The 15,129-nt window shown below is 39.1% G+C and overlaps 1 protein-coding gene across 1 annotated transcript in view; it reads right to left on the reverse strand.

Moving 5' to 3' along the window:
- Nucleotides 1-2,858: 2,858 nt before the first annotated feature.
- The window catches only part of LOC104594255 (Protein kinase superfamily protein), a 32,866-nt gene continuing 20,595 nt past the window's right edge, over nucleotides 2,859-15,129 (reverse strand). The window contains exons 14-18 of the mRNA XM_010254474.3: nucleotides 14,753-14,814; nucleotides 14,551-14,625; nucleotides 3,893-3,997; nucleotides 3,353-3,494; nucleotides 2,859-3,211 (exon numbers count right to left, since the gene is read on the reverse strand). Coding sequence (XP_010252776.1) covers nucleotides 3,138-3,211; nucleotides 3,353-3,494; nucleotides 3,893-3,997; nucleotides 14,551-14,625; nucleotides 14,753-14,814 — 458 coding nt within the window. The 3' untranslated portion in view covers nucleotides 2,859-3,137. The remainder of the gene's footprint in view (nucleotides 3,212-3,352; nucleotides 3,495-3,892; nucleotides 3,998-14,550; nucleotides 14,626-14,752; nucleotides 14,815-15,129) is intronic.

The following is a 15,129-nucleotide window of genomic DNA, read 5'->3' on the forward strand; positions in this document are numbered from 1 at the left end:
GGTATGTAATTATTATTATTATTTTTTCTTTTGCATGCAGTTATCATATCAAAGGACTTAGGACACGTTTGGTCATGAGAATAAGGGTCTGAAATCGGAGCCGGAATAGCCCATTCCGTATCCAACTATTTAAGTGAAACCAGAATCCCATTTCCATTCTTGATGGAGTGGCATTCCCCCATTTGAGGGAATGACCATTCCTTCCCCAACCTTGGGAAATGAATTCTTATTCCAACTTAGGGATTTTGGTTCCGATTCAGAACCTTAATTTAGCATTTTAGCTGATGGATGGGTTGGGTTATCGGCGAAATTGCCTCTGCGCATGACAGACGGAAATGGTGGGGCATACGTAGGAAAGAACATTATTGGGCCTATTTAGGAAACCTTTTTTACTTCTAAAATTGCTCACACCAAACTGGACCCCTCACAATTAATTGTCGTCGTCTTGTCTGTGTTGAGAGCATTTTAGGGCCGGCTGAGTCTTGGTTTGTGAATACGAAAACGATGTACACTGGTGTACACAGATAGCAGTGCTCCAATTATACATCACGGGCCTCCTTTATGGGTGGGGTGGAGGTGATGATTTGCTGCTAAGCAAACAAGTGGGTAGCCATAGTTAGATTGTGGAAAGAACGTGCCTCCCTACTATTCATTTGTTAACACTATCAGCCTAAACAGTGTGAAGTTTAATATTCTCTACATGCCTGATGTCAAACCAATGACAGTAAGGGATAGGCTTGGGCATGAGGACACAAGACTACAAGTTGCAGTCTGGTCTGGGGTCCTCGTAACTTATACATTGAGGTAGGTATATTCAGATGACAAGGACCCATCATTAGATGGACCCCACTTAGACTACACCCAAAATCAGCTTGGTCATGTCTTTACTCTTAGGTACTATTTTTTTAAGCCACTATTTAAACCATGGAATCATTTAGTCAATCTGTTTCGTTTTACCTCAAATCCAGTCTCTTGGCGAGAAAGTACTGAATTAGTTAATGGCTTGTTGATTCAGGTGGTTGAACCGTCAATCTGTTTAACAGTTTTTTATCGTTTTCTATTTTTAATTTTTTTTAATTTTTATTATCAAAACAAGCCATTCGTTCAAACCGAACGATCAAACCATCAACCCAGAAACCAATGACCAGAAAGGCTCCGTTTTTGAGTCGTTTTCTAAAACTATGATGTAATCCATTTAATTCAGGCACAGGTATCATAGGTCTACCTTGCATGTGACAAGTTCTTTTGGGTTAAGAAAATATTTCCGTTAATAGAGGGTGAAGGAGCTTAAAGACCTCTTTCTAAGCTACAAACTACTTGGAAGGAATCTCTCCGATCTTTTTCCCACCTTATTCATGTAAAAGATTTTGGCCCAGAACAGACAGGTCACAGGCATACAAACTTGGTCCACTTTTATGAGTTGGATTTCAAATTCAAAGATAACCGCTGATATCAATAGCAATAACCACCAATACAAGATACAACATGAGGCATATGACTTTTTTTGAGTATTGAGATCTTAATTATATTACTATATGTGTATAACGAAATTCACCAAATCAATTACCCCTGTACTACATGACCCATGGGCTCCCGACCTGGCAATTGGGTTGGGTCAAGGTATTTCGGGTTGGGTTGTCAAAAAGCTAGACCCTAATCTTAAATGTTCGGGTTAGGATTGACCCATGGGTCAATTCAGGTCATCCCAAAAAAAAAAATTGATTTTTAAAAAAATAAAGAAAAATTACATGAAAAATGTCAAAATTAAAAAAAATTAACCTTAAAGTTCCAAATATAAAATAAAAAACTTGATCACTTAACAATTTAAAGAGTAAACAATAAGTAAAGACTAAATAGAAAAAAATTAAAGAGTGAAAACTTCTAACAATGCATAAAATAATCTCAATTAGACTTGACAATCGGGTCAGCGGGTTGATCCATGACCCAACCCAACCCTGTTTTTTTTTGGGTCAGGTCAGGTCATTTTTGCATTCAGGTAGCTAAATATGAGACCCTATCCCTGTTTTTTCAGGTTGGGTTGGGTTGGATTCACGGGTTGGGTCAACTTTTTGCCAGGCCTAATGAGCACCATCAATGGTTCTTACTCTTACTACCGTTATCGAAGGTTGTCAATGGACCGGTTTTGGATTGGACTCCGTCCAGTCCAAAATCAATTTGGATGGATTGGACGAACAAACAAGACATATTGGATTGGACCAATCCAATCCAAAATATTTATTAGATTAGATTAGACCTACCAGTCCAAAATCAATTTGGATGGATTGGACGGACAAACAAGACATATTGGATTGGACCAATCCAATCCAAAATATTTATTAGATTAGATTAGACCTGGTCCGCCCGTAACAAATTTATATTGGATTGGGTTGGATTAAGACAATATCTAGTCCATTGATATGAGATAGGAATATTTGTGTCAATGGACAGGATTTGGGTTGAAACCAATCTAAATCAAATGAACAGATTGGACGGTCCAGACATTGAATTGGACCAATCCAAACTGCTCCAAAACATTCATTGGATTGGATTGCACCAGGTGCATTTATAATGGAATCACATTGGACTGAATCGGATTTGACCAAATCCAGTCCAATTGACACCCCTACGGGCGTTATCACTCGATCAGGTTCCTTTTCAATTGCTGGTTACTACCCAGACAATTAGTCCCCTCCATTGAGTACTAAAAGATGTTCATCTCTCACAGATGTCAGGTTGATTTATTTACATTTACATACAAGTATGTATCTACGAATAGTGGGCATCATGAGATAACGCTTAAAATATTGATTGGTTACCGTATTAATCAAGAGGAAAACCATGCATGCAGAGTCAGTTCATTGATGATTGATGTAACAAACCTGAAAATTTATTCAGATATTTTTCTTTACATTTCTTTAATTTCTGTATTGAATCATTGATTATGTTTCTAAAATTCGGGTGGCGGGGAAATGGTTCCCCATTTAATTGTGGTGCACTTACATGGCAATAACTTGTAAGCATCCTGCTCTGTACCTGGGTTGTGCCATGCATTTGCACATAAAAAATTGTACAACTTAACAATTGAAATTGAGAGATTGAGATTTAGAATAAAGGAAAAACTATTGGTTGCTTTGGAACTAGATCATCTTCTCGAATTTATCGAGCTTCCTCACCCTTTGCATGGACCTAAGCAATAATGTCAAGAAAACACCTGCAGTTTTTTTTTTTTTTTTTTGGCATGATTTATTACAATGAGTCATCTGAGAATGTGAATAATTGCATTTAGTCATGAAGTATTGCCTGGGAAAAGAAATTAATTAAAGTTTAATAGAGATTCAAAATAGATACTAACCAGCACCGAGGAAAGATCCATTTGCGATAACTTGGCCACCTTGGCTGCTGAATGTGATCCCAACATTTAGCAAGGTTCCACCCAAAACTGTATAGATGGTAGCCATTTGAAGTATGGTTGCTTTCCGAGCAGCTCTTTCAGACTGTTGAATGAAACATAAGAAAACTTGTTGGAATTCCAGTTTAATAAAGATACAGTTACGTTCTGCATACAAGCATATATGACTTTCAGATGCTACTTGTCCAACAATGGCTATTATTATTTGAACTGATGGACATTTCCCATGAATAAAGTAGTCCATTTTGCACTTTCGATGATTTGGTATCTATTCTCTATCCGATTGTTAGAAGGATGAGCTATTAATTACATAAAGGGGATTATGTATACAGACATCACTGCATTCTATCATAATCAGTGAAAACTAAAGCAAATGACCACAGATCTTCATTCTTGTTCTTCAGCTAGAACTTCTAGCTGTAACTAAAAATATCACCTTAAATGTTAAAATAATACCACAGTAATGTTAAATAGGTGATGTACCTCTAGTACCCTGACACGGAGTTTCAAATCTCCTGACTCAAGTTGTTTCACAAATTCCTCTATACGCTGGATTCTGTATGGCATGGAAATGGTATAGGTTCTGGCCTGTATTTATTTATTTAAACATGTTAAACAAATAGGAAACAAAGGTAAAACAAATTGGTCAAAATAAAAATGTGCGTACATGTCAGTATAAAACTAATATAAACCTCTACTTCAGAAAAAATTACAAGATATATCTGAGCATCATTTAAGTAGGACTGAAACAGAATATATGATATTTAAATTGAATAACAAATAGGAATGCAAATTAGGGTATACTTAGGATTGGAGACCAAGAGATAATTCAATGTGACTTTCTGGTACCTTGGTTCAATAATTCATAACAAGGGAAAGATTGAGAAGGATGGTGCACATAAAACTAGAGCAAGATGGGAAAAACAGAGGGTTGCATCCAGAGTTTTATCACGTGATAGGTGAATACCACTTAAATTAAAAGAAAATTTCTGTAAAACGGTTGTAAGGCCAGCTGTGCTGTATGGAATAGAGTGTTGGGCAGTCAAGAAACAACATTCCATAAAATGAGCAAGGTTCAAAGTATCGATACGATACACGTTTCGGCCGTATCATATTGGTACTTAGAAACGGCCAAAACACTTATTTCTTTTTTAGTTTTTTGGGAAGCTTATAGGTTGTTTTTTATTATTAAAAAAAATTGGGGGTCCGAAACACCTGGAAACAGGCGTTTTGGACTGTATCATTTTTAAAAGATACGATACGGGGCGTATCGTATCGATACTTTGAACCATGAAAATGAGTGTTGCAGAAATGTATATGCTGAGATGGATAAGTGGGAAAACAAGAAAGAATAGGGTCAGAAATTAAATCATTTGAAGGAACCCAGCAGTCTCTCCAATAGGTGATAAAATGTGAGAAAGTAGACAAAGATGGTTTGGTCAGCACTTGTAAGAAGTGACCTGTTGCAAGTTGAAGGCCTAAAGGTAGACCAAAAAGGACATGGGTTGAAGTAGTAAGAAATGATCTGAGAAACACTCATAAACAAAAAAAAAAGAATGTCGCAACTCAGATTTGTTTTTTTTTTTTTTTTTTTTTTGGGGGGGGGGACTCAGAGATCCATAATATAGAATTTTCATGAAAGAAGCGACAACAGTGAAAGGTAAGATACTGAAAAGGACAAAATTTGTGCATCAAGGGCCACTTATGAACTTCTGCATATGTATTTTGTAGAATGGAACACAAGACATGGATGAATGGAGACATAAAGCTTGAGATACAAGAGATGCATGTTACCCCAGAAGAAGAGAAGCCCTAACATCAAGACCAGGCTCAAGATGGGTCAGATCTGAGCCATACCCAATCCTAATCTGACCTGACCTGTGACCTTGATTTTTCAGTCTCAAGTAGGGGTGATCATTATTTGCCCAGCCTGAAATTATATATATATATTCCGTAGGCTAGAAGCCCAGTCCAGTCTGGCCCATGTAACTTGAAATGTAGTCGAGCTAGGCTACTTAAAACTTAGTTTGAACCCAGTACAAAGGATCAAATCCTCCCTTCAACATCACTAATAATTTTCCAATGACCTGGTTGCATATCCTCTTCCCGACCACCCACCCCACTTTCAAGAAAAAAAACACAAAATGTAAATCATATATGAAATAAGATTTCTTATATTGATATAGTCTGACTATGATTACAAAAAAGGCATGGTGCCTAAAATACTGATTAGATAACCAATCAATTGATATCATAAAAGTGGTAACCAATCAGCTGGTATTCATCAAAATTCACTGGGGAGGGGGGTCTGATTGGTCAAAGTTCTTCTGGTATCATACCCTTCTGACATCTCTAGGATATAATATATTGTTATTTGTTAAAATTTCAAAGCAATGCCTCAAAATCTATACCAAATTTAAGTAGGAAAAAAGGTAGGATCAGGTCAATCCAGCTGGTCTTCCAGAGAGAACAGTTTTATGGATAATCCAGAAACTGATTTATTATCTTGTAACAGTCAATACATTGCAGCCCCCCCGTTACCATTACATCCCTTAGATGGTTCCCCAAAATATTTGATATCTGTTCACCCCTTGTCTTGCAAGAGAATTAACCATGCCATTGGCTGATCTATGCATTCATGTGAATCATGCACTCATCTTACTTGAAATAAAACTTTTCCCAACAAAACCGAAACATTTTAGTCTAAGCTTTAGAAAAGTATTGTAAGGAAAAAAAATGAGAGAAGGTTTTCCACTAGAAACCCAAAACCATTTATGGCCAATATTTAGATAACTGACCCAGAGGCTGAACTATTTTCCCCTCTTGGTCGCGGGTCACCGGTTCAACTGCCTGGGTCGACTACGTCAACCCATGACACATCATCATATAGATATATAATATATATGTAATATGCATAATTATATAACATACACATAATAATATTAATTACATACATATATTTAAAATCTATAATTATATTCTGCATATTCATGAGTTTGGCAAAAGTTTTAGTGCCAACTGCCAACCTGACAAAACCCTCCTCCTTTATCTGGGCTTGGGACTGGCAGTGTAAGACAAGCTCACACTGGTGGAGTTATATTCTGCATATAACATATAATTTTTATATTAGTTTTAACTTTTTATGCTAAAAAGTTAGATTTGAGGCCAAAAAGGCATTTTTTGGTAATAATAGTGGGCCAAGGGCAAAGGTGCCTTGGAACACAGAGATCGCAAAAAGCTACCCAAAATAAAAAAAAAAGATCATTTCAATCGAATAATCAAGAACAAAGTTATGGTCTTTGGAAATTTAAAAAAAATAATAAAGTTTATAAAACTGGGACCGGTTCCAATTCCCTAGTTGGAATGGCTGGTTAGCCAGTTATAACCATTTTTTGTTACCACTGATTTTTAGAGCCTAGCCAAATTGGCTAGTGAATTGGTTCATGCTTTTACCAGTCGGAGCAGCTGGTCTGGTCTAGTTCTCTAGACATTGTTTATGGCACTGAATAGAATGGAGTGGACTCATGTAGAGGAATGTTGGGACAAGGCTCAGATGATGATGATGATGATATGGTATAACTGTAAACTATGGGCCAAAAGGCAAACCTAATTAAACTTAAGGTGAACACTCTTAATACTATCTCAAAATAGGAAGTGATTGGCCATAAATGCAATTTTCTCCCCCATGCTCTCCCCCTCATCGAGAGAAGAAACTCTCCCCTAATATATCTTTCCTTCCTTCTTTAGCTGTCATGTACTCCTGTTACTTTATTTGAACTTCTAAGTTTGTCCATACATGCCAACCTCTAGTACATATTGTACAAAAAATACTAAACTTTTATTAAAAAATTACTAAAAATACTTACAAAAGGAAACTTATACTAGTCAAGTCATTTAGGTGGCATTTGGTGTAGGTGTATGATAAGTTACTTATAAAAAAAGTAGCTTCTCAAATAAATTACTTATCATCAGTGTAAGTTTCTTTACTCAAGTATACTGGTCAAAATTATTTTATAGATTGGGAAACCAAACATACTTTTTAACTTTTCTACCTATGGTCAGTTGATATCAGTAGAAACATTACTTTATATATGTTGAAGTTTGACCTGCCATAGAATTCTGTCTTGTTCGTTGACTGTAGAGTAAAGTAGACAGCAAGAAGTAGGAGAGGAAAGAAGAAAAGAGAGAAGAGAGAGAAGAAAGGCTGGTTCGAATTAGGGAAAAAAGTTAAACCCTTGATTCGGCCAGACCTGTTATTATATTATTAACTTATTGGAAAAGACTTGAGTGCCCTTCTTTAAGTAAGAGGCACTCGAACTAATATAACAGTACACATCAGCATTCTCAACAAGTACAAAGACTGAAATACCCCTTCACTAACACCACTAACACTCCCCCTCAAGCTGGTGAGTATATATCATATAATCCCAGCTTGTTACATATGTAGTCCACTCTCCCCCGACTCAAGCCTATTGTAAACAAGTCTGCCCACTGGTTTCCCGTACTAACATATGCAGTTTCTATCACCCCATTCAGCACCTTCTCTCTCACAAAATGACAGTCAACTTCGATGTGCTTGGTTCTTTCATGAAACACTGGATTGGAAGAGATATGAACCGCTGCCTGATTGTCACAATAGAGCTTCATTAGATTACTGATGTCATATCCTATCTCCTGTAGAAGGTTCCTCAGCCACACTAGTTCACAAGCAGTATGTGCCATGGCCCTATATTCTGCTTCTGCACTGCTTCTTGCCACAACTGTTTGCTTCTTACTTTTCCATGTTACCAGGTTACCCCCCAGAAAGGTGCAATAGCCTGTGGTAGATCGTCTATCAGACATAGAACCTGCCCAATCAGCATCGGTGTATCCTTCTACTACCAGTTTTCCACCACTTCGGTACAGCAAACCACGACCAGGAGCTCCTTTCAGATACCTCACAATCCTTAGCACTGCATTCCAATGTGGGACCAAAGGTTTTTGCATGAACTGACTCACCACACTAACCGCAAATGAAATATCTGGCCGAGTAATGGTTAGATAGTTTAGTTTGCCTACAAGTCGTCGGTATCTGCCAGGCTCTTCAAACACTTCACCTATATCACTGCTCAGCCTCGTATTTGTTTCCATAGGTGTCTCAGCCGGTTTAGTACCCAACAATCCTGTTTCTTCCAGTAAATCAAGCACATATTTCCTCTGGCACAAATTAATGCCATGCTTAGATCTTGCTACCTCTATGCCCAAAAAGTATTTCAACTTGCCAAGGTCCTTTGTCTGAAAGTGTTCCTGTAGGAATGCCTTCAATCTGTCAATGCCCATTTTATCATTCCCAATCACAACGATATCATCCACATACACCACCAATATTATTTTACCTGCCGAAGAGTCAAGACTGAAGACAGAGTGATCAACTTGGCACTGTTTCATACCAAACTTCTTGACCACCTCACTGAACCTACCAAACCATGCTCGAGGGGACTGTTTAAGTCCATAAATAGCCTTCTTAAGTCTGCATACCTTACCATCCTCCCCCTGAGCAACAAACCCGGGTGGTTGCTCCATGTAGACCTCCTCGAGCAAATCCCCATGCAAAAAGGCATTTTTGATATCGAGCTGATGGAGAGGCCAACCAGACATAGCTGCAAGAGAGATGACGACACGAACTGACCCTATCTTAGCAACCGGGGAGAACGTCTCTGTGTAGTCAATGCCATAGGTTTGGGAGTACCCTTTGGCAACCAGCCGCGCCTTCAGGCGCTCAACACGACCATCTGGCAAGTACTTAACACTATACACCCACTTACAACCGACAGCCTGCTTCCCAGGAGGAAGAGCGGTGAGATCCCAAGTGTGATTATGATGCAAAGCAGAGAGCTCTTCTTCCATAGCACGGCACCACTCTGGAGAGGTAAGGGCTTCCTGGAAATCCTTAGGAACAACCACGGAGGATAACAAAGATATGAACTGGCGATGGGAAGCGGAGAGGTGGGTAAGTGAAGCAAATTGGAAATAGGGTGAAGGGTGCAAGTACGCTTACCTTTCCGTAAGGCAACAGGAAGATCTAGGTCGGAGGCTGGTGTCGGAGCTGGAGCTGGATCTGTCGACGGTGATGAAGCTGGAGGAGCTGCAGCCGGTACACGTGGGCGATGTGTATACACGTGACGGATGGGTGGACGGTCAACCAATGGTGGCACCGGAGGCAAGGACGTAGGCATGACTGGAACCAGAGGAGGTGGATCAGCCACAGGAAGAGGAAGAGGAGGTGGTGATGTGGGGGAAGCAGCAGCACCGGACCCCACGAAGAACGGAGTAGACTCGAAGAATGTAACATCAGCACATACCAAGGAACGACGAGAACTAGGATGATAACACTTGTACCCTTTCTGAGTTCGGGAATAACCAAGGAAGATACACTTCACGGAACGTGCATCTAACTTGTCAGTCCCGGGACTCAGATTATGAACGAAGCAGACACACCCAAATACCCGAGGAGAAAGCGAAAATGGAGACATGTTGGGGAATAAGACACTAAAAGGAGAACGACCATCAAGGATAGACGTGGGCATCCGATTAATTAAGAAACAAGAGGTGAGCATTGCATCGCTCCAAAAAGTTTTGGGAACATTCATGTGGTGCATGAGGGAGCGTGCCGTTTCTACAAGATGGCGGTTCTTTCTCTCAGCAACCCCATTTTGTTGCGGAGTATAGGTACATGAAGTTTGGTGTATAATGCCATGTTGATCCAAGTATTCTCGAAAAGATGAAGACAAGTATTCACGACCATTATCAGAACGGAAAATTTTGATGTGAACACCAAATTGATTGCGGATCTCAGCATAAAATTTCTGGAAGATGGAAAATAATTCACTTCTTTCTTTCATTAAATAGAGCCACGTCATTCTTGAACAGTCATCAACAAAAATAACAAAATATCGGTATCCATTATATGACATCACTTTATAAGGACCCCAAACATCTGAATGAATTAAAGAAAAAAGACTCGACACACGGTTATCGACCCTAGAACGAAAGGGAACACGATGGTGTTTCCCAAATTGACAAGACTCACAATCTAAAACAGAAAGTTGACTCAATGAAGGGACTAAGAACTGCAACACTTTCAGTGAAGGATGACCAAATCTACAGTGCCACTAGAGAGGAGAAATGGATGATTGAAGAGCCGTTGACGTTCGTCCACCACCATCAAGATAATACAGTCCACCGGCTTCATGCCCTCCACCAATCTTCATCCCCGTCTTGAGATCCTGAAAAACACACATAGAAGGGTAAAAAGTGATGGAGCACTTAAGGGACTTGGTTAGCTTACTAACAGACATAAGATTAAATGGAAGCTTAGGTACATATAAAACAGAGGATAGGGATACAGGGTCTAGGTCAACATTACCAACACCACAGATAGATGACGTGGAGCCATTAGCAAGGGTAACAGATTGTGATGTTGAGCAATGAGTGAGAGATGAAAACACACCTGGAGTTCCCGTCATGTGATCGGAGGCTCCAGAGTCAATAATCCAGGGGTTGGGTGTGGATGCCAAACAAGCCATACCTGAGTGTGCAAAGGAAGCTGTGTTCTGCTGCGACTTGGATTGAACAAACCTCTCATACTCATCACGAGGAACACTCACCATCTCCTTGCCTGGACCATCTGAGGGAGTAGAAGGCATCGGGTCAGCTGACCGTTTCTCCTGTGTAGAGCTGAAACTGGTGTCACTAGTCATGGCATGGTTGGCCCACGTCGAGGGAGGACCATGTAAGTCATAGCAGTAGTTAATGGTATGTCCATCCAAACCACAATGAGTACACTTCCGTGGACCCGAACCACGTCCTCTACCACGAGCTCCCCCTGAATCTCTGCCTCCAGTACGACCACCACCACGGATATGTGTAGATCCACCACTACCACTCCTGCCAGGCTGGGTTCCTTGAGTCCCACTTCTGCCACCTCGGCCTCTTGACACTGCAAATGCTGATTTATCGGAGACATTAGAGTCCATAGATCCAATGGAAGCCCTCCGAAGACGAGCAAACACCTCCTCTAAAGATGGAAGAGCAGATCCCCCTAGTATCTGGGCTCGTACAGGTTCATACTCAGACTTCAGCCCCACCAGAAACCGTGTCACATCAAGCTGCTCTCGCTGTTGCTGTTGAACTTTGACATCTGAAGTGAGAGGATGATAGACATTTAACTCATTACGGATATTCCTCACATTGGCATAGTACTCCTCAAGGCTCTGATTTCCCTATTGCAGATTGAAGTATTCCTGATACAGTTGATATACCCTAGTGGTATTATCCTGACCTGAATACAGTTTCTTAGCATGATCCCACACCTCTTTGGCTGTGTCAAGAAACATGAAGTTCACACTGATTTTGGGTTCCATACTGTTCCACAACCATGTAATGATCTGTGCATCTTCCTGTTCCTAGTCTTCATACTCCTGAGAATTAGCGGGGGGTTTCTCCTCTCTTATATGCTTCACTTTCTTCTTCGCCTTCAGAAAAACCTCTACAGACTTGGCCCAAGGGACATAATTCTCTCCATTCAGTTTAATGGAGGTCATTTGGACATTCAGGTAGTTAGTAGATATCATGACACTAGGTTTACTATCACTGTTATCTGCCATTGCCGAACTCCCTTAATTCTGAGCACTGAATTAGGAGCACTACACACTGCACACTACACACAGACACTTCACCGAAATCTGCACACTGATTTCAACAGCTGAGAACTGCAACACCACAAACCCTACTCACCGAAATCTGTACACTGATTTCGGCAGTATTAAATGCTGAAAACTACAACACCACAACCCCTACTCACCGAGGTCTACACACTGATTTCAGCGATATCAAAAGCTGAAAACCACACTTGTAACACCACCAACATTAATCCACAACTATAGGAAGCTTCACCATTCAGTAGACACTATTGCCATTCGAATCACACACAAACCAGAATAAACCCTAGCATAAACCCTAGCATACTGCAATCTGAAAACCCATCATGCGAACTGTACTACACCTCTCATGTATTTCAAAAAAAATATATATATAAAAAAAACTTTACCTCATCGCCTGAAGGCCAACCATACGAAGGGCTGAGACACCACTGCACCACACGTACCAGCCCTAACTAGGGCTTAGAAACCACAGCAACCAATCACCAACGACACAATCGGAGGCATAGAGACCTCCTAGGGAAGAGGGCGATCACTCCTTTTCAGCCCTTTTCCCAGTCTCCAACTCACAACTGAGAACCCCAAGTGAAACCCTAATTCGAATGCGCAGAAGGCAGAATTCTAGCAAGTCTGATTTGGTGAACCTAGCTCTGATACCATGTTGAAGTTTGACCTGCCATAGAATTTTGTCTTGTTCGTTGACTGTAGAGTAAAGTAGACAGCAAGAAGTAGGAGAGGAAAGAAGAAAAGAGAGAAGAGAGAGAAGAGAGAAAGGCTGGTTCGAATTAGGGAAAAAAGTTAAACCCTTGATTCGGCCAGACCTGTTATTATATTATTAACTTATTGGAAAAGACTTGAGTGCCCTTCTTTAAGTAAGAGGCACTCGAACTAATATAACAGTACACATCAGCATTCTCAACAAGTACAAAGACTGAAATACCCCTTCACTAACACCACTAACAATATAGAGAATGAAATGCCCCCTAGAGAAGAATCTGAATGAACCAGAAATCTTCCACATGGAGATATTGTTTGCAGAGCAAAAAGGTGCAACCTGTTTGCTTCTTGATCCTCTCTCTCAGTAAGACAGTTTTCCACTTAAAAGACCTCTATTTCCACATATCTAAAATGAAATATTTCTCATTGAAAATTTTGTATTATTTCAGTAGATAATACTACTTGGAGAGATAGTAATACGAGTAGGTATGGGATTGATGTGGACAATGTAGAGGGTCCCCTATCCAGTAGACAATTTGGCAATACCACTCCACAGGGAAGAAGAAAAATGTAGTTCATACAGAGAAGAATCCTAATTGATCCAATTAGGAGGCATTCTTCCTATTTAAAATATTTCATAATACAATAATCATATAAAAAAGTAAAGTTGTAAAACAGAACAAATCTGTATGATGTGAATCTTAGCTAAAAATAAAAAGAAAATAAGCAACTGATTTCTATTACTTGTTCATTTTATCTGTCATAAATGCCTGATTTTTAAATAAAAATACTTAATTAAAATATAAAAAGATAAAATAATGAAACTAAATTAAAAATCTTAAGTTAATGTAAACGAAAGTGTCATTTTCATATTATTTTGTGATAAAAGATGTATTTATCTTATCATAAATAGTTATAAACTATTTATGTTGGATCTCTAGTGTATGCCTGGTGATTTGCATAGCTTGTTATATTCTACATTTCGTACAATTAAATGTTTGTTCTAGCATAATGAGTTCTAACTGTAAATTGATGATTGTTTTATTGTCTCCTAACTTTTTGCAACATTAGCATAATTTCCATGAATTAATTCTACTTCCATAGGAAGTAAAGTTTACACCAAAACTGAAGTCTAGACCCTGGTTCACACACATGAGATACAAGACATTCGGAGGGTTCAAGTAGCACAAGACTGAAAAGTTCGTAGAAAAAAGCTGATTTTAGTGCACCTACAGAACTGGAACACTTGCATGATATTTCAGAGACAGAAAAAAGCTGATTGTAGAGGGAGACATTATTTGATATGTGATTGCATGATATTTCAGAGACAGAATGTCCATTGACAAGTTGTTCTGATTAGGCTGATCCTTGGATTGAACCATCAAACAGTTGAGACCCCCACTGCATGTGGGATGTGTAGATATTTTCACAACTCTATCCATTTCTAATACATTCCTTGAGGGATAATCGTGTGCATTGCATCTTATATGATGTTCTATGATCTCTTGATTCTTCCTAGTTTCTGATACAGTATATCTTAACAAAGTATTAAACTGAACATAGTAAAATATATGAAATAGCGGTAGTAAATTGTTTTAACTAAATTTGAAAAGGAAATCAACTAGTTTCTGATAAAAAAATAAAAATTTATGATAAACGAAATAAATATTACTGCAATGAACAAAGGAACAAAAATAAGGAGGTGAAAGAGTTAGAAAAGGATACATCATTGGCTTGTCTTCTTATTTCCTCCACAAGTTGTGTTCCATTTTGCTGATTCTTTTTTAAATCTAATAGTTCCTGCATCTCAATTGAAATATTACAGGCATAATTCAATGGATCTCATAGATGAACTATTATAGAGTAAATATAAATTCACGCTACTCTAAAGATCAGAATATTAAAACCCAACTAGACAAGCACATACTTGTGCATAAGGAGCAGCAATCTTCACAAAAGAAAATTCTGGATCTAGCGTGTAACCAATTCCTGAAAGAGTGCACGGAAATTTCAAAATAAATTTTGCAATGTAATCGCATCTGCCAGGTTACAAGTTTAAAAGGACCCATAGGTCATGAACTTGCAGACTATAAAACTTCCACCAGCTACATAACAGGTGTTCAACTTAGCCACCGCAAAAGTCCATACCCAGTCCACCCCTCCCAAGACCCTGAATAGATGGACCAGCATTGGGTAATGGCCTTTATCAGGTCAAACCATGGTCAGCCTACATTTTTATGGTCCAAATCAATGACCAGATGTTTAACCCTAGATATCGCATGTAGGTCGTCAAATCCACTTACA

The sequence above is a fragment of the Nelumbo nucifera genome, chromosome 1 (genome assembly GCF_055504915.1).
Source record: "Nelumbo nucifera cultivar China Antique chromosome 1, China Antique-T2T, whole genome shotgun sequence".
Lineage (NCBI taxonomy): Eukaryota > Viridiplantae > Streptophyta > Magnoliopsida > Proteales > Nelumbonaceae > Nelumbo > Nelumbo nucifera.